The sequence below is a fragment of the Theropithecus gelada genome, chromosome 15 (assembly GCF_003255815.1).
Source record: "Theropithecus gelada isolate Dixy chromosome 15, Tgel_1.0, whole genome shotgun sequence".
Lineage (NCBI taxonomy): Eukaryota > Metazoa > Chordata > Mammalia > Primates > Cercopithecidae > Theropithecus > Theropithecus gelada.
The window spans coordinates 31,221,071-31,245,977 of NC_037683.1; the positions used below are offsets into that span (position 1 = coordinate 31,221,071).

Sequence of the window (24,907 nt, forward strand, 5' to 3'; positions counted from 1 at the left end):
GTAACTACTCTACCAGACTGACAGCCCTTGGGACCACCGTCTCTGTGCATCAATGTCCATCTGCTGTCTCAGTTAATTTCATACCACAGAATGACTAACTCTTACTGCCAAGCAAGTTCATCAACATTCCCAAATGGGATCAGTGATGAAATGTGGAGAGTTCAAAGGACCAACAGCAGTGACCCCAAAGCATTGAGTAGCCCCCAAAGAAATACAGAAACAACTCTACTGGGCCCTGGTTTTCCTTTAGATATTGACAAACTATAACCCACAACCCCCCTTGCTTAGCTTTTTCTATGATGACTTTTATTTTTTTCATGATAACTGCTCTATGTCTCAGAGCATTTTAAAGTTTGTCAGAGCAGCTGCTCTTTGTCCCAATAAGCTGAAGACTGAAATACTCAGAGGTACAAATAAATAGCAGGGAGGTGTGTGACCCTTATGCATGCTGTGTAAGGCCTGCCTTGGCACTCCCAGACACAGCAATGACCCTGGATGGGCCCAAAGTGTCACCTATCCAGTGGGCAGCTCCACAGACTCAGCCAAGTTGAACCCTTCCTCAGCACCAATATCCCATGCAAATAATTTTTTAGGCCTTAACATGGAATTTTAGAAGCAGGGTGTCATCTGCATCTCTGAGACAGAAGATAACAGATGAACGACCAGGATCTTAAATTCTCCAGTTCTCTCACAGCTGCATATCAATGACACAAGTCCACAAGGGACATGGACAGGGATGGTCCCCACATGAATCAGTGTCTGTTTCTACAGGGCTTGGGTTTGGGTCTCTAAATCCTCTGAGGGATCCTTGGGAAGCTGGACTGAATAGTATATAAATCATAGCAAGGACTTTTGCCCACACTGGGCAGGCCAGCCTAAAAGGACTGGATCAAAAACAGGCTGGTGGCCTCCTTAGCCACTGGCACTACATTCCAAGCCTGGTACTCAAGGCTGTAATGCTCCCAGGCAAGAAGAGGCATGGAGAGGCAAATCCAATGAAAAGCCAATGAGCACTTCTCTGTAAGCCCACGGCACAGCCAGCCTGGGCCAACAATGTATACTCAGGTCTATGCAGGACTGAGAACAGAATCAGATGAAAGCCATAAACTCATTAGCTGCCCCCTTGGTGAGAGTTTCAAGAATGAAAGAGGCCGAAAGTGAAATCCTAACAAGGGCATATTCCAAAGAGACACATCCAAGCTCACTCCTCTCCTCCCAGTCAGAAGATTTTAGTCCAGCAGAATCTTAGTGGCAGTTTCAGCCCACATCAAAGCACCCTTCCAAGGCTGGATGTACCACTAACACAAGTGATATGGTTTGGCTGTGTCCACACCCAATCTCATCTTGAATTCCCATGTGTTGTGGGAGGGTCATGGTAGGAGGTAATTGAATCAGGGGGATGGGTATTTCCCGTGCTGTTCTTATGACAGTGAATCAGTCTCACGAGATCTGATGGTTTTATAAAGGGGAATTTCCCTGCACAAGCTCTCTTCTCTTGTCTGTCGCCATGTGAGATGTGCCTTTTACCTTCCGCCATGATTGTGAGGCCTCCCCAGCCACGTGGAACTATAAGTCCATTAAACCTCTTTTTCCTTATAAATTAGCCAGTCTCGGGTATGTCTTTATCAGCAGCGTGAAAACGTACTAATACAAGAATTGGGAGTCAGGAGAGGCTGGGATTTACTACAACTCTTCCACCTCTATCTATGTAAGCTTAGATAGCTCTGAATACTCATCTGTGAAGCATGTAAGATTTGCCCTACACACCTCAGGAAGAAGGTAGCAAAAAAAGGTTTTCATAAAGTACTGCACAAATGCAAAGATCATTTTTATTACTTCACAGAGTGGGTTCTAATTAAATGACAAAATTCCCTAAAGAACAGCATAAGTTAGATTAGCATTTCCTATTTCTGCACATACATATACATACTTATGCTGGTCCCTGGTGTAACCTGAGCCTTGTCCATGTGGCTCTTAGGAGTTTCACCCAAGACAATTTCTATAATATTTAGTTATTTTCACTCATGCCCAAAGAAAACTATCTTCCTCTCCAATGTGCAGACATAATAGCACCCTCCCCCAAGGTTGGTTTCTATTGAGACACAACAGCTTCTTCCCCATGGGAATGTTACTCTTTCCATTAAATTTTATGTTGGGTGTTTCTATGCACTGAATCCAGGCTTGAAAGACTCTCAAAAGCAGGTGGGCCTCCTGGCTTGTCTCAAGCTTTCTCATTGCAATGGAGTCAGTCTGCTGCTCCCTCCTGGGCTCACACTCAGGCTGCTGAGACCACCTGCACAGTATGCTCATGGGAAAAGTGTGAGACGCTGCCGCCATCTTGGGTGGTAGCTCAGGGCAGCAGTCAAAGCAAAGGCTCCAATGGCCTGCTGTGGGCAGCGTTCAAATCCTGGCTTTGATACTATCAGTTTAATGTTAGGCCAGTTCTAGAACCTCCTCGCCTATAAAATATGAGTAATACTGTAGTGCCTACCTCATAAGCTTCTTTTTAGGATTCAGTGAGATAATACATGCTGAAAATCAGTGTTCATTCCGAGTTTGTGTCTTTAGCTACTGACTTAACTTCTTCATGCTTTTGCCTTTCCCTTTCTCACACTAAATGTCCTGAATAAGTAATAATCAAATAACAAATAAACAAATGCCTCCTGGTAATTGGGAAGGTTATGATGTTATTTTATATTTTATTTTACCCAATTTTCAGGACTTACTCAAATGTCTTCTCTTTGGGGAATGGTGTCACAACTCTGAGACTGGTTTACATGTTCCTCCTGGGTACTCATTTTCATAGTACTCCTGAATAGTAGCTGCTTATGTGCTTTTGTGTTTCTTCCATTAGACTATAAATAACGTTAGATGAAAAACAAAAAGTATTTCACACCATGCCTTGCTGAATGAACAATATTAAATAAATGGCAATTGCTGTTATTAGTCCCTGGGATTACCATTCTCATTTATGCTGTTTCACAGGCTTTTTTACCGTGTTCTAAATGTAAAGTTTGGGGAGTATCCCTACAGATGAAAGGAGCATGTGAGCATAGAGATCATTGTCAAAGATGGACTTGCTCTTCTTTTGGCAGAAAATAGGATAAGAGTCATCTTTTCTCATTGATTAGTTCCTGGACATAAATGGAAGACCCCATTAAAGCACTGTAGTTTCTAAGTATTTAATTCAGTTTTGTGGGGGGGATATTCCACAGATGTTCATGTGACAAGCATCTTAGGTCTCAGGACATCTGTCCTTCAAGAAATTATGTGCAAAAGGTGAAACAAAGGTTTCAGCCTCTGGTGGCTGAAACTTGGGGACACCAACTTCTCAGTGTTGCCAATACCTTCCCAGAGGAGGCCATCTGTAAATACCTACTGAGCAAATGGATGAATGAATCCTCAAGTCATATCTCTGCTTCTGTCTAAAGCATTTAGAGAAAGTGATGCTGGGCAGGGCCCTGACTTTCAGTTAGTTGAAGGAAGGGATTTAAAAAAAAAAAAAAACTGTTCAGACCAAGTATAGTGGCTAATGCCTTTAATCTCAGTGCTTTGGGAGGCTGAGGTGGGAGGATCACTTGAGGCCAGGAGTTCCAGACCAGCCTGGGCAACAAGGCAAAATCCCATCTCTACAAATTTTTAAAATTAGCTGGGCATGGTGGCACACGCCTGTAATCCCAGCTACTGGTAAGGCTGAGATGGAAGGATGGTTTCAGGATGTAGTGAGCCATCATGGCAGCACTCCAGCCTGGGTGACAGAGTGAGACTCTGTCTAAAGAAAAAAAAAAGCCATTGATACACATTCCACTTCAGAGATGTTGCTTCTGACCCCCCACAGGACAAGACAGCAATACAGACAAAAGCTAGCTAAGGGCTCTGCTCAACATCATCCAATGGCAGCTACCTGCCAGGTGCTTCACCTCCATCCTAACAACCAGCCCAGGAGGTAGAACTCATGAGCCCATTCTACAGATGAAGGAGCTGAGACCCAGATTAAAGACTGCCCAAGGCCCCACAGACTGGAATCCCAGTCGATGCTCTGCCTCTGAGAGAGAAGCCCAAGTAGGTGAAGATGTGAGGACCTATTCTCTTCTTCCCTCACATTGCCAGAGAGACTTCAGGAGTGCTAGGTTCTGGGGGCAGGCTTGTGAACTCCTCGGGCCCCCCTGAGAACTCCAGGAAGGTGGTGAGAGAGTCAGGTTTGCAGAATTCAGAGAGTGAGCACTAGGCCAAAGCATAGCATAAAACCATTTATCGATATGGCCATAAGTCCCCCCACCCAACTCCCTCTGTCTCTCAATTGTCTCTGTCTCTGTCTCTCTCTCTCTCTCTCTCTCTCTCTCTCTCTCTCTCTCAGACACACACACACACACACACACTCTTAGCAAATCTGTCCTGACAACATCCCTCAGTATCCTCAGGGAATTGGTTTCAGGACCCCCCCTTGGATATCAAAATCAAAGGATGCTGAAGTCCCTATAAAATAGCATGATATTTGCATATAACCTACTCACATCCTCCCACATACATTAATCATTTTCAGATTATTTATAATACCTAATACACTGTAAATGCGATGTAAACAGTTGATTTTATATGTTCAGGGAATGATGACAAGAAAAAGTCTGTACATGTTTGGTACAGACTCAGCTATCCATTATTTTTTCCAATAGTTTCAATCCAAGGTTGACTGAAGGCGTGGATATGGAACCCATGGATAGGGACGGCAGACTGTGTAGGTGCACATTTATAAGAATAATCAACAGCTTCCCCGATGCACAGGATAAACTCAATTCTTCAATAACTGAAGAGGCACGAGTGAGTATTTGTGTGTATTCTTATACACTCAAGAGAATTCCCAAAGATTTGCCTAGATCTTTCTTGAAAATCGACTTGGCTTCTGCTGGGATTACTCAACTGCACTTGGAAAAGGGTAGCCCCAGTGTTAGCAGCTACTGGCTCCATGTTTGGAAAGCAAGTCCTTTCATGGAGTTCAGCTGTTCCTCAGGCATCCAGTAAAGCTGGTTGTGCAAAGGCAGAAAATGTGACAACTGTTGGAAGCCTTCAGCAGCGGCCAGTGGGAACAGCCCCTGCATCAACAGTTAAAGCAGCCTATTATCCAGGTCACACAAAACACCCACCAGCTACATGGCACCATTAACTCAATATCACCATTCTTATCAAGTTCATGACACACTGGCCATGCTGCCTTGCCACCAACTTTAGAAACCACAAATAACTTCACAAATCATCAAAATACACATGCACAGGGGGAAAGAGAAAGAAGAAAAAACAACCTTCCTGAGTTCGGAGCACCACGTTCAAAGATTACCTAATAGGCAAACCATGGCATTTCAATATTGCCAGCAAACATCTCTCTCACTTCAGTGGTGAAGTCTCCAAGACACTTCAGATTTGAAGCGTTTGAGAAAGAGAGTCTCAGAGCCATGGAGACCACGTCAAATGCTTCTAAAAAAAGAAGGGTCTGTGTGCATTTTCCCAATGAAGAATCTGTCCAAAAAGACTTTGGAAAACACTTTAATATACTTTGCTTCTAAAACATTACACACTATTTCTCCAACAAATTTATATGTGTTTCCAGAGAACTTCCGAACCGAAAAAAAAAAATGTATTTAAGTGGAAGAATGTCTGGAGATTCTTTTATTCCAATATGTTAACGGACCTTCTTTTTTAATTGTTACTATTTCATATGGTAGCAGTAATTATTCCCTCATCCTCGAAGGAAATATATAATCCAGCTGTGGTGGCTCCACTAAAAATACCACATCTGTGGATCATTGGCAACACTGTGTTAAGATTGCTCAAATCTAGGCAGTCTCAGAGAGTTCTTTTCTAAACCCAAGATGCACATGGGTACACTTTTCTGAAAGTGCCTGCGAACTTTGCCAAAACCGACTGCTCCTTTGTATGCTGAAAATAGGTTTTCAGATACTCCACACCATAAGGAGGCTCTCATGGAATATTATAACCAGGACCCAGTTGTAAGAAGTCCCCGGACCTCCAGGGAGGTGGCTTGCGCCAGTGCCCTTGTCAATATCAAACAGAGAAGGGAAAACTAACATTCCCGGTTTCTGGGAGGAGATTCTACCGCGTGGCTGGCTGAGTCGCTGACTCCTGGTTTTCCACTTAACAGAAGGACGGCTTCCTCAGAGAGGATGGCAGCCACCCTTTGGGTCACCCTTCTCTTGGTTCTCCAGGCTATGAAGTCAACGTATGTCTGAGCATTCGGTGATAATATTCCTGGAGTTCTCCCCCCACCCCAAGCCTCTGTTTAGTCCTTCCCCAAAGTCCAGCAGCAAGCATCTTATTTTTAAGCCAATCTTCCACATTCAAATCCCCAGTCCAAAGCCCGCCCTTGGGGGTTTCCATCTACAGACATAGAAAAGAAAAGGCAGCCTAGCTGTGCCCTGACAGAGTTTTAGTCCCCGGAACATATGACCTGCGGCTACTGTGCTGGCATGCCGCTCGCCCCGAAACCCTCGGGGGCCCCCTTCCACCCCAGACAATAGAGCAAGAAAATAAAATGAAAGTGGACTTACTGCTATGGCTTGCAGCCTTTCCTTGTGCAATTCCGCCTCTGCCATCCTGGAGAAGGGCACACAGGCAGGGGAAAGAGGAAAGAAAAAACACGCTGTAGTCACCCAAGGAAACTGATGGGCACCCCGGTGGGCTTTGCTAGAACCCGGGAGAACGCCGAGGGACGGCTGGGGATCCTCTCCGGGGTCGGCGGGCAGAGCTATGCGCACGGCGGGCTCGCCCGGACTCAGCCTCTGGCCCCCGCCCTCCCGGCTGCCTGGCTGCGCCCCAGCGCCGCCGCTCACTGCATCTCCCGGTCGCCGCCGCCGCCGGCCGCGCCAGCCGAGGACGTGGGACGCGGGCAGCCGCCGGGAGGGCGCGCTCGCCCGGCGCTAGTTCTCCGCCCTGACGTCTCGGTGCCTCGCTCCGCCCCTGGAGTGTGGTGGACCCAAGGCCGCGGTCCAGGGCGGCTCCGAGCGATCGCCGCCGCGGGTCTCCAAGGCTCAGACGGACGGCGCGCGAGCTAGTGGGCACCTGGGGCGCGGGCGCACGGCGAGCTGCTGGGGCGCACGGCTGGCGTGGCGCGGCCCGGTGGACACGCGCTCGCTGGGGCGGAGGCAGAGCGCAGTGGCGCCTCCACCTGGCCGATGCCGGTGGAGAGGGGCGTCTGACCGAATGTGGGACCCGAGCACTTGCCGTTACAGGGAGGCTGAGGCCACTGAGTGTTCAGGGCACCTTCTAGCTCCGGCCAGACGCCTGGGCTCCACGTGGGGACATTTACAATTTGGGAAGGGCTGCCTTGCCCACGTGGCCCACGTGCTTAAGATGACCAAGTTCTCAACATCAAGTCAGCCGAGGGTAGGGTATATCTCCAGAGAGGCCACCCTCCTGGTGAGGCGATATGTGGCCTTAAAAGAAGCAGCGAGTTTTTAGTCCTGGGTGCTAGGCTAGGCTTCACAATGTATTAGTTGTGAAATCTCGGGCAATTCGCTTAACCACTCTGAACCTCAGTTTCCTCATCTGAAAAAAATGGAGGATCACGGAGGTGTCATTAGAGACGAATGAGAGACAGTATATAAAGGTGCTTTGTAAAGGGCATCACAGACATCTGCTCTTATTATCATTATCCTGTGACATTCTGGATGGAAATCCTTCCAGGGTCTTCTGTTCACTGCATCTGACAGGAAAAGTAGGATCTACTCACTAAAATACCTCACCTATTCTTTACTAAAACAGGATACCATGTGGTACTAATGTGAGTCTTTTGTGACAGGTCCTGGACTGGATGTGAGAAGTGGATCAGGCCTGGTCCAAAAGGAGATCAATGCCAAAGACAAACAAAATGCCTCTTCACATTAAGGCAGGACCTGCTAGAATTCCCAATATTCATATGCAAACTTTTCTTCATAAAATGAAATAAATACTGAAATAACTAAAGTGGCCTCTTTAGATCCACAGGATGTAAAGGCATGTTAAAAGATAAACACATCAGGCCTGATGTGATGGCTTACGCCTGTAATCCCAGCACTTCGGGAGGCTGAGGCGGGTGGATCACCTGAGGTGAGGAGACCAGCCTGGCCAACGTGGTGAAACCCCGACTCTACTAAAAATACAAAAAATTAGCTGGACGTGGTGGTGGGCACCTGTAATCCCAGCTACTCGGAAGGCTGAAGCAGGAGAATCACTTGAATCTGGGAGGCAGAGATTGCAGTGAGCCGAGATCACACCACTGTACTCCAGCCTGGGCAACAAGAGTGAAACTCTGTCTCAAAAATATATATATATGTACATCAAATTTTCCCAAATCACCTGCTTCCTGAATAAATGCTTCCATTTCAACTAAATTGCCCTTTCAATTTTCACAGAAGTTCACCTGTCACTGATGAACAATTACTCCTCTGACCAAGGATAGAAGCACTCACCGAAATCATTTACTGATGGATTGTTTTCCCAAGTTTTTCATAACAAGTGTAGGTGGAGCTGTTCGTTTCATAAATCCAGCCAGTGCCAGATTCAACATCCCACTCCAGTTTATCAGAAACCTACTTTCTGGCTATGAACCATCCTTTTCTTCAAATGCATCCTTTTTTCTTCATTTCCAGCACAAGCCCCAACAGGACAAGTTATTTAAAGGGAGTTTGCTCACAAATAAACAAAGTTGTTATTGCTTCAGCAGAGTGATTGTAGAGAATACCAAGATGAGGAAAATGGGACCAAAGAGGTTGAACGACTCAGCTACAGTTATAGAGCTGAGATTTAAACTCAGATCACACTCACCAGAGTCCATGCTCTTAATCACTAAGCACCAGGCTTGGCCAATGATATGGAGATAGAAGCAGGTCCCAGGAATAAACAATTGAACCAGAAATGGTCCTTCTACTCCCAGCTATACAGATATTTAAAAAGTATAATTGAGCACAACAGTGTGAATGTACTTATTGTCATCAAACCATATGCTTTAACGTGGTTGAAATTTTAAGTGTTTTATATTTAACTGCAATAAATTTTTAAAAGGAGTAATGGAATGGGGAGGTGGAGAAGGAAAAAGGCCTGGGCATCCTTTGGAAGTGAACAGTTGGAAAGATCTGAACTCTGAATAAAAGAATCAGGGTTGGGGACACACATCCGAGTGTCATCTACTTTGCGGTTACAGTTAAAGAAATGAGAACAGCCAGCATGAGAAAACAGAGCAAGAAGAGGAGAGAGCCCAGCAAAGAAGACTGATTAAGCATCGTCTGAGAAGTAGAAGGAAAAATCCAAAGGGATTTACACCAAAAGCCACAAAGAAGGAAAGAGGTCTTCAATAGGGCCATATGCTTCTGAAAGGTCATGGGGGATGGAGATGAAGAAGAGGTCATTGGATGGCTGTCAGGAAGCCATGAGTGACTTGTGTCCTGAAGGGGAGCTTGGAAGCACTTACAAGAGTTGAGGAATGACTGCTACCAAGTGAATGTTGAAAATAAAACAAACAAAAAGGAGGATGAGTGAGAGGTCAGAGAGAAGCATCCATGAGTACAAACTGCTTCTTTCAGCCCTTCGGATGTGAAAGATGAAGGTGGAGAACAGGAACATAGCCTATGGGAAGCAGGGTCTAGTGGAAAGGGTTTTAAGGTCAGGCAAGACTTGGACACTTGGGGGTCAAAGCAAATTAGACAACAGGGAAATGAGGCCAAAGACACAGCCAAAAGGCAGGTGAATATTAGGCAAAGTTTCTAATTAGTCAAGAGGACATTCAGATGAGCATCACATTAGCCAGTTAGCCTTGGGAAGAAGGAAGAACGAAGCAGGAAAGGAGGATGAAATGGATAAAGAAAAGAAGAAAGTTTGAGTTGAAGTCTCGGGAGAGAGGTTAAGTGAGTTTGCATCAGATGAACTGGTTTTCCCAATTGAATAAAGAGTCATTGATTAAGACTGATGGTGTGGGGTTGGGGCTTCAGAAAAATAGAAATAGTTTGTAAAGAAGCTGTAGGAAATGAGAAAAACTAAAACATGATTCCTATCCAGAAATATGCATCAGAATCTCCTGAAGACCTGCACAGAATTACATTTCTATGGGGTGAGGCGGGGGTTAGGGATGGGTTTAGAGCCTTTGTATTAATTGAATTTACTAGGAATAGACTACAGACTCATGACCAATTGTGTGTACTTCCTAAGTGATTTTTAACTGCCCTGAGACCTACAATAAAAAAAAGCTTGTGTTTATTCAGTGTTGAGGATTATCAAAGCAGGTATCACAAAAAGCCAAAGAGAGGAAATTCAAAATGCTTCTGGCCAGGTAGGAAATGTAACAGACTTGTTCATATATACATTTTTCTTTTTTTCTTTTTTTTGGGCTTGCCAATTTGTGAACTCCTTCCCATCTTTGGGGAATTCCCATATTACAGCCATAGTGAGAGGCAGAGCCACATCCTGTGGTAGAAGCTGGGAGGTCTCAGACACTTATTCCCCAGATCCCCCTGAAGCCATGGTATGGCACGCAATCTGGGCTCAGTCAGGCATGTACACCTGCCAGGAAATTTGGAGACGCAGCATTTTAGAGAATTTCTTCAGGCTAGGAGCTCACCTTTGGTTGTACCCATTGCCCAAGCTTCCTTCTTTGGATGTTGCATCTTTTCTGTGAGCTATCTAATACAATTTCATTTCATTCTTTTTCTGCTCCTATCAACTAGAATCTATTTCTGTTGCTTGGGACCAAGAACCCTAGGTGAGACAGGAAGGCAAATGAAATGACTGCCTGATGGTTGACCAAGGAGCAGAGGGAAAATCTTTTCTCCTCTTCCAGCACTTCTCCTTTCAACTCTCTAAATTTTAGTATTTTAAAATCTTTGAACCCATTACAAACACAGGCATTTAAAAACCCAAACTATGCTATTTATTTAATAAACATATTGTATAATTATTTTATATTAGACATTAGGACACAGCCTGGTATCAAGAAAAAAAAATCATAGTCTAGTGCCACAACGATATTGGTGACTATTTGCCCTCCAAAGATTTAAAATCTGGAAGCATACATCACAATAGTGTGTAATGTATATAACAAATCACTAGTTCTTGCTGGGACATTAAATTATGTTGTATAAGCACCATCTGTACAGTTTAATGTTTTTTATGACAGACACTTCATTGTAAAGCATTATATGAAAAGGATACAGAATGCTAGATATGCAAAATAGATGTTTTGTTAATAAAAATTTCTGAATCTATTTTCGAACCTGAGTCCTTTGAGAATCACAAATGATCACAGCTGATTCCCTTGTGGGGAAAATAAGAGCTCTGTATACCAAAAGGGAAATGACTTGCCAAGGCCTGTTGTGTAAAAGTCAGTCTTGTTGAGCGAGCGTTACGAGTGTGACATTTCCCAGCAACCTGAAGCTTCCCTTGGACAAAAGTAATTTTGAAAGGAATGCCAGGATCCCCTCAAATGTTTATATTTGTGTTAGTTCTCTTTTGCCTGGGATCTTTTGAAAATAAATGGTCATTTAAAACATATGTGATAGCTGCACAGAATCAAAAGGAGAACATTGCCTGTGGTCCTCTTGGCTCCTGTGGTTGCTAGCTCTTTGGGAAAGTTGATGGGATTTCAAGTATATGCTATTTTTCTCCATGGGATCCGAATGATAGATTCATATAGGGAGTCCCCATGGAGCAAGAAGACAGAGAAAGAAGTCAGAAAACAGCATCAATGTGAAAAATAAACTAGGCTGAATGTCGCTTAAGGTACATATTGACTAAGGTCTTTACAGAGCAGATTGAAAATGAGCAATTGGAAATCTGGCTAGAAATGAATATTAGTACTTCACTGCGATGGTTTCCTTTTCTCTTGGTTAGGTTTGGCAATGTCAGTTGATCCACATGAGTCCCTAGAGGAAATTGGGTAGATAAGGAGAGTGTGTGGGAATCAATTAGAGCCGAATGGTTAGAGATCATTCTACATTTACTTTGTTGTGGTACTATGGACAAATCACATAATAGATTGGAATGACAGTTTCCTTACATTAAGATGGAAATGAAAATATGTGATGTCCAGTCTCACTGGGTTGTCATATCTGATGAGTTTAAATATTGTGTTATTCAGATGTTGGTCCAGAGTAGTAGTCCTGTTAATGACAAAAGTTTTGAAAAGTGGGATTAGGAAGTAGGAGGTAGGTATGACACAAAAAAGACAGGAACTCTGAAGACAAGTTGGAATCTCAGCTCTCTCACAGGGATGTTATATTAAATAAGGAATCTCAGCCCTCTCACAGGGATGTTGTAATAAATAAGGATAACAGATATAAAAGGCTTGTGATTGGCCATGGTAGGTGCTCTGGAAATGGTAGGTCTCGATCACTCAACCCAATCATTGCTTCATTAAAAATGCCATAGACCAAGTTAAGTGAATGACTTGATTTTCTCCACACTTTTATGTAGACTTTTTTTTAAGGGGTGAGCTATCGGTATTCTTAACATTCCTCCCATTAGTCAATACTTCTCATTTTCCATCTTTTAAACAAGAGGATTCTGCCCTATGTCATTTATTATCTAGAAATGTCTTTACTAGACTCTACTTTTAATGATTCTTAGACATCTACAGTCTTATTTTTTATACTGGGTCAATCTAACAATCATAAATAAGAAGGAATTTTAAAATTTAAGAGGAGATAGATTAAATCCTAGGAAAATATGGGAAGAACAGGTTAATTTTTGAGTATTAGGAAGAGAGTTATACGCCTACATATTGAAGGTGCTCTGTGGTAGAAACAATTCTAAGTTTGGCTATGAATTAGCTACAAACTAGAAAGTCTTTGGGAAGGCCAGGTTCTACCCCAGCCTGGTTATTTGATGCCAGTAGACACAGTCGGGTCATTGGCTTCTCAGAGAGCTTAGGGGCCAGTCTAGTTTACCTTAGCACAATGACCACGATGTGCCCCGTCAGCTTGGAATCCCTTTTTGTAGTGTGGCCATCAACACTTTCATTGTTAACCATGTTTCAATAATGTCGTGTACATTCTGCAAGTCAGCACTGCTGACAAGAGAGAAATTTCCTGCGGGGTTGGCAGTGGAGGGATGGTGGCCTGCCCACTAAATCCTGTCCACCCTGCTGGCTGGGGAATGAATAATGAAATTGGGAAAGCCTAGCTTCAGCTCCTACCACCTATGGATGCTGTGCCTGCCTGATACCTTTGGGAATGACAGAGGTCTCAACTGCCTGCCCACCCCTTGCACACCCTCCATATATTGAGTAAACGGATCCTGGACCCCTCTGAGCCTGTCTCACTGAGAAGTAGCCAGCCAGTCTCAAAAATTGCTCATTACTAATGTGTGACCCTCCCAGCCAGGGCCTCTGGGACAAATTGCCTTTCCCCCAAAGCAGCTCATGGTAGAGTGGAATGAACATAAGACAAAGTATCAAACCTAGGTCCTAATCCTAACTCTGCCACTTACTGTGTGACTTCATACAAGTTACTTGCCTGCTCTGAACTGAGGTTCTCTATTTGTAAAATGGGAATAGGTTTTCCATCTGTAAACTGGGAACAGGGATAGCTAACTAGCCCCATTCGATTCTCATACAATTGAAGTTCATGAATGAGAAAGTGCTTTGAGAACTACAAATGCTCTGAGAGTGAAGAACTACAGTGAAATAAAATACTTCACAATTAGGGCTTAGGGACATGCTGACTGGTTGGTGGGAAGATGTTTAGAAGATTTTGCAGGCTGGGTGCAGTGACTCATGCCCACAATCCCAGCACTTTGGGAGGCTGAAATGGGAGGATAGCTTGAGGCCAGGAGTTCAAGATCAGCCTGGGCAACATAGTGAGACCCCCACCTCTACAAAAAAAAAAAATTAAATTAGCCAGGTGCGGCAGCATATGGTTGTAGTCCCACCGACTCAGGAGGCTGAGGCAGGAGGATCACTTAAGCCTAGGAGATCGAGGCTGCAGTAAATCACGATCATGCCACTGCACTCCAACTTGGATGACTCCATATCAAAAAAAAAAGATTTTGCAACATTCTTTTTTTTTTTTTTTTTTTTTTTTTTTTTTTTTTGAGATGGAATCTCGCTCTGTCGCCCAGGCTGGAGTGCAGTGGCGTGATCTTGGCTCACTGCAAGCTCCACCTCCCAAGTTCATTTCATTCTCCTGCCTTGGCCTCTCAAGTAGCTGGGACTACAGGTGCCTGCCACCACACCTGGCTAATTTTTTGTCTTTTCAGTAGAGACGGGGTTTCACCATGTTAGCTAGGATGGTCTCGATCTCCTGATCTCATGACCCGCCCACCTCAGCCTCCCAAAGTGCTGGGATTACAGGCATGAGCCACTGCGCCTGGCCCAACTTTGCAACATTCTATAGCCACTGTAGACTCAGTGCACCAGGAGAAAAGGCTGTGCTAACACATGAGATAAAATATGCTTTCAAGTTTTTGGATGGATTTCTAAGATAATCAAGCCAGTAAATGAAAGTGCCAGCACCACCTGGGGCTCTCATTCACTCCTTGATGTTTCTCAGTCACTTCAGTGATTTCTCCTTCATGGGGTCTGAAGACCAACAGCCCCACATTCTGATCTACATATCTAATTAGCTTAAATACATGCAGAAAAGAGTGTAGCAGTCGGAGGATGAGATGAGAGAAACAGAGATAAGCAGAAGAGAAGGAAACAGAAAAACTTGGATCTTTTGTCAGTTGTGTTTGTGTGCCAAACCTATATTTGAATGCTGTTTGGTCTGTGTTTACTTTAATGTGTTCTTCTTTCTGCATTCATTCAGAGCTAAATTTATCCCACTAGAGAAGAAGGCATACTTGGGGAGGTGGGGGTGGAAAAAGAGCAGACACAAAGGCGGCTGCTTGACTGGGAGCCAGGAGCCTTGTGGAGTTCCCTGGAAGAAGACGGTGGGAGCCAGTACATGGAAGGTAGCCACTCCAGAGGCTCTGTGAGGACCCTGTGCAGACTTGACAAGGGAAGATGTTTCCACAGGAGCCTCTGCGCCCTTCGCTTTTGAGAAGAGAGTGACGAGGAACAAGACTTTAGAACTTGTAAATTAGAAAAAGCAATTGCATAACTCCCATGAGCTCCCAAATCTGACCCAACCCTTCAGGAAATGAAGACTCAGCAGCTCTCTGGGCCTTCCCAAGGAAAACAGTGTCTGTCCCCATGGAAAGAAGAAGGGCAGCTGGCAGGGCCACTTCTGCTGCAAAGGTGATCTTGCTTTCTATTGGAGGGTCATGCCAGTTGTTTATCTGCTGGGGTAATGTCTCTGGGATGGGAGGGGAGGAGAGGGAGGTTGTTGCATTCCACCTTCTGGGTTGGATTAAGTATTGTGCCCCTATAACTGGAGGTAGGATCATTAATGCTCCCTGGGCTGCGACCCAGGCACCTCCTGCTGTTCCTTCATGATTTTCTTTCTTCCCACTCAGTTACCATCTTTCCTCCTCTAATTCCTTACTTCTCACTCCCCCTAAATGAGCCCTTCTTACACTATCTTCTATCAGTGGACAAGTCATTGAAACTGAGATAGCTTTTCCTGTGATCAGAGATTTCCCTGTTAGAATTGAAGACCTTTCTGTAGAACAAGTAGTCAATTTCCATCTGGGACTCTGTCCATCATTATGAAACTTCCCTTCATTGATTTGGGGGAAGGGAGATTTCTAGGATTCTGGGATGGTTCTCCTTTGTTTTAGGCTCAGATAAGTCACCACAGCATCTTGCCAGAGCTTTACCCTGTATTTGGCATCTAGTACCCTCCACTCCTCCCCAGAGAACTTGACACCTTCTTCATCTGTTCGTCCCATTCCAAATTTGGTGCTTTCTCATACCATGAGCTATGCTTGGAATGCAGCTCCCCCTCCTTCTTCTAACTTTCCAAGTCCCTTCTTGTTAACTTCACAGAGTTCCAGAAATCCCACCCCCTCTGGGTATGCTTGTCAGTCCCTTTGGGAAGGATAAGTGGTTATCCCTCCTAATTCCAAACATAGCGTGACTTGCAAATTGAATGCTCAACTTGTCACTCTTTCAGTTAATTCTAAAAATTATAAAGTCACAGCCTCGAAGGAGCTCTTGTCAGATTAATTGATGTCCCATAAGCCACCATGATCATTGTTTGCATGTGATGAAGCTACTTAAGTTGGGAAGAAGCATAGATTGGACAAACCTGAACTTATCTTCCAGTTCTTACCACTTAATGACCTTGAGAAATTTACTTGACTTCTCTGAGCTTAAGCTATTCTGTCTGTAAAATGGGAAAGACAATAGTATTCATTTCACAATATTATTGTGACAATCAAATGAGATAATGTATACAAAGCTCCTGGCATATTGCAGATGTTCAATGAATTCTATTTTCTAATTATGAGCATAATCCTATTTATCTGTTGACACCTATATCCTTCTGGATGTGTTTCTACGTGCCTGTGTTCCAGTAAAAACTCCTGAGTGTCATGTTCATCCCAGCACCAATTGTGCCCAAGTGTACCCAAGATGGCCCTTCAGACTAGACCAGCATTTGCTCATGAATGTTCCTGACTGGTTGCTAACCTGGTCATTGCCTCTTACCTGTAAAATGTGCATTCCAAGGTCTTTTGATGCTGTACAAACCTTTTTGTAACATTTTGGCTATGCCAAATTCTGCATTTATTATGAGAGGTGGAAGACAAAAGTCCAAAGTGTTCTACTGTGTGGTTTTTGCTACCATCCAGAACAGTGATTCTAAACTTTAGGGGAGAAGAGTTCACAGAATCCTTTCAAGAATCTGGTAAAAACTATAGACTCCTGCTCAGAGCAGTGCACATGCATATAGCATTTTATGTGTAGTTTCTGGGGTTTCAGGAATTCCTTGAATTCTTCCAAGGACATTCGTAGAAGACTCATGGAATCCTGGTTAAAAAAAAAAAAAAAAAATCTGCTCTGGGTCTTAGAATATCAGAGCAACTGAAAGGAACAAGAGAAAGTGGGTTTATCTTCAAGACCCAGGAAGCTCCCTTTGGGTATGAATGGAAGAGCACAAGAAGTCTGGCCAACTCCTACCCAGCCTGAGAGCCCCTCTGACCTAGCCAACCATTGGTTGTCTGAACTCTGAGAGCTGCCCTTCCCTAGTTCTGCTCGCAGTTGATGGCACAGAAAAGGCACAAATGCCAGTGAATCCTCTCTCTGGGCTTGGGTTACCGCCACTGTCTTTCTTCCAACCAAAGCTTCCTCTGACTCCATGTCTACCCAGCCTTTAGTTCTTCTAGGGAGAACAGCCTTCACCCAATCTCCCCAAGAAGGTACCTCCCTTGCATCTACATACAGTAGTTACCCTTTCAATCTATTGTTGCCTCCCAGGATAAGCTTGAAAGTGCTTTCTATTCTAGGTGGAAACAAAAACAAAAATAGATTTCAGGACCCCAAGTTGCAAACTCATTTAAATAAAACATAGCACTGTGTTGAAATAGAATAAGAAAATGGTTTGTCCACATCACCCTCAAACAGTGTTAAGTCCACCTCATCAGGCACCTTCACAAATATCCTCCAATATTCAAAATCCACTTTCCAAAAGCCTGCCTGGCTTTTCCCCCCAACCACAGTTAGGTGAAGTCATTTTACTTCCAGTTTGGAAGTTCCAGCCAGAATCTGAGCTTAGTCCAAAACTATTGGACTCTGTGGCTTCCAAGGAAAACAGTCTGTCGCTGATTTAAAGACACTGTTAGGTTGGTGCAAGCCAAAACAAATGGAGCAGGCTTTTCATTAATAAGGAGGAAGCAGCCCTTCCAAGGTGGTGACCTAATAAAGCAAGCAACACATGGGCATCAGGTTTCAAACCCCAGCACCAGACAGACTCAAGATTTCACACTTGCCCTCTGAGCCAATAAAACCCTTAACTTGATAATCCCACTATTTAAAAAACATTGTAACAGCCCCAGCCCACAGAGAAAATGTTTATTTGCTAAGAATATGACCACTGGTGGAAAAAAAAAAAAAGGGCAAAGGTACACTTTTGCCATTTTACTTTCATAGGAGTAAAAACTAGTATTTTTGAGATTTGATAAGGCAGAAACAAACTAACGCGAGTAAAAACTTGAAAGTTTCCAACAGTCTTTTTAAATTAAATAAAGGTATGAATTGAGGATTGGAGAGGATAGTCTTGAACCTAAGTTGTTTTTAAATTTATTTATTTATTTTTTATAAATAGAGATGGGGTCTCACTATGTTGCCCAGGCTGGTCTCGAACTCTTAGGTGCAAGCAATCCTCCCACCTCGGCCTCTTGAAGCCTCATAGGCATGAGCCACCTTGCCTGGCCTATTTTTAAATTTAATAAACACTTACATGGTGCTGACTGTATTATTGAATTCATTCAAAGTGCTTTACACATATTAACTAATGTAATCCTCATATCAGCCTATGAGGGTAGCACTATTATTATCCAAATTTTACAGATGAGGTAACTGAGGCACAGAGTGCATCCAGTCACACAGCTTCTAAGTGGCAGATGTAATAATATCAGGTGATGAGCTTACTGTTTACCATATGTGACAGTGTGGAAGTATTTAAGTATCAGGAACATTTAGCAGTATTATAAAAAAAAAATTGTATATTTCAAAATAGCTAAAAGAGAGAACTTGAAATGTTCCCAACACATAAAAATCATAAAAGCTTGAGGTGCTGGATACCTCACATATCCTAACTTAATCATTACATATTTTATGCATGTAACAATATACCACATATACTGCATACATATGTACAAATACTATGTATCAATAAAAAATTTAAGAATAAAAAATACGCATTTGAAAGAGACAAAAGGGATACTTTTTTTAAAGTACTTGGACTGTCATCCTCTCTAAGGAATAAGGCCTCAGATAACAAACATTAAAAGGTCAATCAACTAAGCCGACTTCCTTCCTTCCTTCCTTCTTCTCCCTCCTTCCTGCCTGCCTGCTTTACTCCCTCCTGCCCTCCTACTTTCCTTTCTCTTTCCTTTCTCTCTCCCTCCCTTCCTTCTTCCTTCCTTCTTTCCTTCCATTTCTCTTTCTTTCCTTCCTTTCTTCTTACCTTTCTTCCTGCCTGCCTTCCCTCTTTTCCTCCCTTCCTTCTTCCTTCACTCTTGTTCTTTTCTTCCTTCCTTCCTGCCTACCTGCCTTTGCTCCTTCCTTCCTTCCTTCCCTCCTTCCTTCCTTCCTTCCTTCCTTCCTTTCTCCTTCCTTCTTTTCTCCCTCTCTCCCTCTTTTCCTTCCATCCCACCTTCCCTCCTTCCATCCTGCCACATGTATTGGTCCATATCTTGAACCAGGTACTATCCCATGTGCTAGAGATCAGCTGCCTTTTTTCCACCTAGAATCCAGGGAAGGGAGAGAGACATTAAGAGTAGAGAAGTGCACACTGTAACTTAGGAATGCTCTGAAACAAGCCAACACTAAGGGGACAGAGTGGCATGGGGGTGATGGTTTAGGTATGGGAGGAGGAAGTGACAATCAGAGAACCCTGAATGGAGTTGTGCCAGGGTAGAGGGAGCAAGGGGAGGGGTTCGGGGAGAGGAGGCCAGAGAGTGGCCCCACCAGATCTCGGCCTTGGGAGGGGTTAAGCAAACTGCAGAGTGATGTATTTACATTTTAAAAGGTCACTCCAGCTGCCAGGGATGAGGCAGGGAAGAAGATGTGGGAAGGGAAACCAGGAGGATCCTGCAGGATTCCTGAAAGACCTGCAGAATGGTGTCGTAGGGGTAGATGGGGCAACAGCCCCCAAAGATGCCCACACCCTAATCCCTGGAACCTGTGAATACATCATCTTCAATGGCAAAAGGGACTCCGAGGAAGTGGTATTAGGGTGGGCACAGGCCAGTGGGGCAGCCCTGATGGAACTAATGTTTGGACAGAGCCAGGAGACCTTCACTCTGGGGTTGGAGGGGGATGTAGGAGGGGACAAAAATCCAAAGTCAGCTGAGGAGGGGCCGGAACACATGAGCAAGGGGAACATGGACCCCTCGGGTTCCAATCACAGCTTTGAAGCTTACAGGGTGAGTTTAAACTTGAGAAAAGCACTGCATTTCTCTCACATCAGCTTTCTCAATCTGAAAATGAAATTAATAGTGCCTAACTCATATCAGTGTTTTGAGGGTAAAAGTAGATAATTCATGTAAATCCCCTGGCACAGTGCCTGGCAGGTACTAAGCACTCTCATAAATGCTAGTCAGCAGCATTCTCACAAAAGGGGTCGGGGACAGTGGCTAAGAGCATTGGCACTGCAAGGCTCCGGGTTCCAATGCCAGCTCCATATTTATTAGCAAGGGGGAGCCCTGGGCAAGGTACTTAACCTCTCTGTGCCTCAATTTTATCCTGGGTAAACTGAGGATAATAACATCTACCTTATGGGATTCATGAGAAGGTCTGCATTGGCTTTTATTATTCTGCTGATGAGGATGATAAATAATACACAGGTTATGAAATGAAAACCTCGAGGGTCGATTTACTACATCAGAGTCTTTGTAATCAGCTATTTAAATGACTCGCTATTTCTGCCTTATCAACATGCAGCAAAAGGAGGATGAGGCTAACATGAAATCCATGCACAATAAATAAAGATGCTGTCAGCTTTGCCTTAAGGGCGATTTCACAATGCTGTGAACTCTATGATGCACAACCAGGCAGTGAAGGCCTTTGCTTTGAGGAAATCGCAATGAGTCTGCAAGAAGATGCAGAGCCAGCCTTGGAGAATTAATAGCCTATGCCTGTCAGTCGTTCCCATTTTAATCTTCCACCCCTCCCTTGCCAGTCTAGCTGTGGGCCTCTGAGTCCCTACACCTGAACCACATTGAGGGTCAGGGACCTTGGCATTTAATGGTGTTTGAAAAACACTCAAATCATTTGTGCCAAAAACAGCGGTGATAATACTATTCCCACTGGGCGGGGTCATTGACTCGGCAGTTTGACCTACACAAGTGGCCCTTTTATGGGCAAAACGATGACCCTGAGCTCCACAATCTAAAGAGCTAAGTGCTCGGTGCATAGCATGTCCTTTAAGCGCTTTCTGAAAGGACTCCCCAGACAGTAGGGAGGGTAATGCATGTACACTTGACATATCTTATCAGAGAAGCCCAAGACAGCCTGCCTGCCTCTTCTCCCTGGGACATTAGTGAGGAGCCAGGGGAATTCCAGAAGGAAGGCATGTGACACTCTGCATGTGACAGGCCTGGCCGTAACCAGGAACCATGTGGCCTCCATCACAGTTGGTCACTGTGTTGATACCAACTCCCCGACCATGTTGTGGGTTGCATCTCTTGGGCTCAGGGGGTTTTACTCATCCCCTAAAGCCCGATGACTCATACTGTGGTCTGTGACAGCAGCAGCAGCATCACCTGGAGTTTGTTTGAAATGCAGATTATCAGCACCCTGAGACCTTCTGAATCAGAATCTGCATTTTTACAAACTGCCCTAGTGATCTGTGCACAATTCAAGTTTGAGAAGCACAGATCGAGAGCCTACTGGGTCTCAACTGTGACTGCACATCAGACTTTTAAAGGTGGGATGATTTAAAATTATACCCTTACCCAAGGCCCACTCCAGACTAATTATATCAGGATCCATTTGTAAATTTCCTAGGTGATTTTACTATGCAGCCAGGATTAAAAACCACAGATGTCACTGATGATGATGATGATGATGATGATGGTGATGAAGATGGCAATGATTGCAGGTAACATTACTTCCCTCCCACCCCACTTACATGTGCTGAACTCTTCTTACTACTATTTGACTCATCACAATTCTGTGAAGAAGTACTAGCATTGTCTCCACTTAAGAGATGAAAAATTAAGAAACTGCCTCAGGTCATAGAGCACAGATGTGGCAGAGTCAGAATTTGCACTTTTAACCTCTCTACAAATCATTGAGCCTGCCTCAGACTGACTTCATCCAGAATTTCTGGGGGTGGGGCTTAGGTGTCCACATTTTAAACTTATGCACCAGGTAAATCTAATTCATACTGAAATGTAAGATGTGAGAACCATGTTTTATCCACTCCCAAAGAGACTTCTTTAATTTAAGGCTTTAGACATTTAAAAAAATCAGAGCTATAATGAGTTTGCTCAGCAGTTACTCTTGGCATCATCTATGGAGCAGTTTGGATACATGGCTGTTCATTATTTATATGACAAAGATATGAATCCTGAGTGTCCACATTCCTTCCTCACTATTAACTGCTCAGGTCTTCTCATCACAGACGGTCCTAGCTTTAGTCCAGGTTTCACCTTGTAGTTCCAAATGATTCCTGACTCAGAGTTTTCTTCTTCTTCTTTTTTTAAAATATTCATCCCTTTATCCATTGATTCATCTACCCATGCATCCATCTATCCATCCATCCCATCCCATCCATCCATCCATCCATTCATCCATCCATCCACCAGTCATTCATCATTCAACACCTTCCACTAATGCACTGGCATCGGTGAGGTAGAGTTGAATAAGGTGCAACTCTCAAGGGGCAACAGAAACATTAACAGACCTTTGGGAATCAGTTGATACAGTCTGATGACAGGGATGAGCTCAAGAATCAGTGAGGATAAGGAGGCAGTTCTTGGGATCTAAGGGAACTGCCAGAGAAGGGTCCAGGAAGGCATCTCAGAGGAGATGAAATAAGAACTGAATTTCAAGGATGCATAGGCTTTCAAAGGGAGTTAGGAGGGAGGTAGTATATACGCAGAGGGAACAAGCTGTGCAAAGCCCAGGAGGTGTAAAAGAGTGCAGTGTGTTTAGAGTTCTGGGAGTCACCCTGTTTTGGAGAAGGATGTGCAAAATGGAGGGGGGTGAGAGATGGCCCTGGGAGATGAGGTAAGCTTCAGGTCACAGTCTGGTTCAGCATGTCAGATGTTCCCTTGCAGGTGACAGGGAGCCACTTTAGGGTGTAAACAAGGAAGATGTTTTGGAAAGCTCACTGGGGCTACTTTACTGAGAATGGATTCCTGTATGAAGACTGCAGGCAGGGAGACTATTGTGAGAGTATAGTCAAGAGACAATAGGAACCTGAATTGAAAGTAATAATTATGATGACTGTACCTGGGTGAATAGTGGTTGTCCAAAAGATCTGTCCAAGTCCTACCCCTTGTACTTGTGAATGTGACCTTACTTAGAAATAGAGTCTTTGCAGAAATAATTTAGTTAAGGATATTGAGATAAATCATCCTGAATTTAAGGTGGGACCTAAACCCAATAACTGATGTCTTCATAAGAGAAAGGAAAAAGAGATTTAAGACACACACACACCCAGAGGGGAAGGCCACATGGAGACAGAGGCAGAGATTGGAGCAATGTGTCCACGAGCCAAGGAACTCCAACTACTTCCCTTCCACACTGCATTGAGGGTCTATGCATCCCTGAAATTCCAGCAGCTGCCAGAAGCTAGGAGAGAAGCAAGGAGCAGATTCTCCCTTAGAGCCTCCAGAAGGAACCAACCCTGCTAACACCTTGATTTCAGACTTCCCACTCCCAGAACTATAAGAGAGGAATTTCTCTTGTTTTAAGCCACCCAGTGAGTGGTCAGGTCTTACAGCATTCCTAGGAAACTAACATAGGTAACAAACTAATGTTAAGTACCCTGTGAATGCTTCACAAGTGTCAGTTCATTTGGCACCCCAAACAATTCCTAAGGTGGATACTGGTAGTATTATTCCCATCTTTCAGATGAAGAAACTGAGGCACAGAGAAGTTAGGTATTTGACCTAGGGTTGCAAAACAAGTAGGAGGCAGGGCAGGGTCTTATCTACCGACAGTCTGGGAGTATGGCCCGTGGTCTCAGCTCTATGAGGATGGAGAGAAAAGGGCAGATTTAAAGAGGTGGAGACGATGAATAGGGCCTGGCAATGGAGGGTGGGCAGGAGAAGGCCAGCCTTCTGGGTTTCAGGCTTTTGTGGTCCCTCCGCCCTCTGAGTTTCCATCAGCTTCTGTTTTTCATGTGACAGTGACCCCTAGGATATGTTAACCTGTCCAACTCTCTAGCCCTGCTGTTGGGACCTGCTCCTCAAGGAGTCCTTTGCTCTCTCCACATATGTCCTTGAAAGGACTCTACCCTTGTTGACTCCCTGAAAGTGCTGCCCTCTGGTCTCTCTTTCCTTCTCTGTCCACATAGGCACGTGCCTGGCTCTGATCATGTGGCCAGCTCTAGCCACATCCTCTTAACATCTTTGAGCTCTTTCCTGACCCTAAAATCCTAATGTTTACTCTGGTTTCTGTTCTCAGCATTCCCATCTCTTTCCTCCCCTCCACCCCCCTGGGGAATGGGAAGAAGGGGCATTGAGATAAAAGGAGGGTAGGAAAGCCATGTCTTCCAAGGCAAAAAGTCACTTCCTCTATGTCACTCTCCTATTTTCCTTTTTAAAATGTCCCATTCTCTCAGCTCCAAGGCAAGAGACTTCTTATAAGTACATAAAAGTAGCTTTTGCTCCTTTATAATAACTTAGGGTTTCTTTCCTGCCTCACAGTAAGTGACTTACATTGGCCTGGGTTGCAATGACAGAGCACAGAGGCTGCTGTATTACTTCCACTTCCATGTGGACATTGCTATTTCAAGAGACTGCCAGCCCTGGTAATCCCTTCTCTGGGTCTGGGGTGGCAAATTTGCCAGCGAGCATAATTGATCAATTAATTTAAAGGTGAATATCTATACTGCCCCACATATCTAGATTAATAAAGACTTTTCTTACACTCTAGGATGGAATTTCATTGGAAAGTTCCAGGGTGTTAAATAGACAAATATTTAAATTAAAAGTGGAAACTTAAACCTAGAATCCAGGTGCCACTAATCTTCCATTGATCAAAGTTTATTGCCAAAAGAGGAGCCATTTTGGAGACATAATTATGTAAAAAGAAAAGGAGAAATTCAAAAGATCAAAAACTTTCCAGGGACCTAAAACACCTTGAAGACCT

The 24,907-nt window shown here is 44.1% G+C and overlaps 1 protein-coding gene across 5 annotated transcripts in view; it reads right to left on the reverse strand.

Moving 5' to 3' along the window:
- PALM2 (paralemmin 2) overlaps positions 1–24,907 on the reverse strand; it is a 318,639-nt gene that overhangs the window by 165,748 nt on the left and 127,984 nt on the right. For 3 of the 5 annotated variants that reach the window (XM_025359222.1, XM_025359223.1, XM_025359219.1), the window contains exon 2: positions 6,561–6,606. The exons of 1 other annotated variant lie outside the window; for it this stretch is intronic. In XM_025359222.1, coding sequence (XP_025215007.1) covers positions 6,561–6,606 — 46 coding nt within the window. Of the gene's footprint in view, positions 1–6,560; positions 6,790–24,907 lie in introns of those variants that run through there. One more of the 5 variants, XM_025359220.1, reaches the window with a different exon arrangement.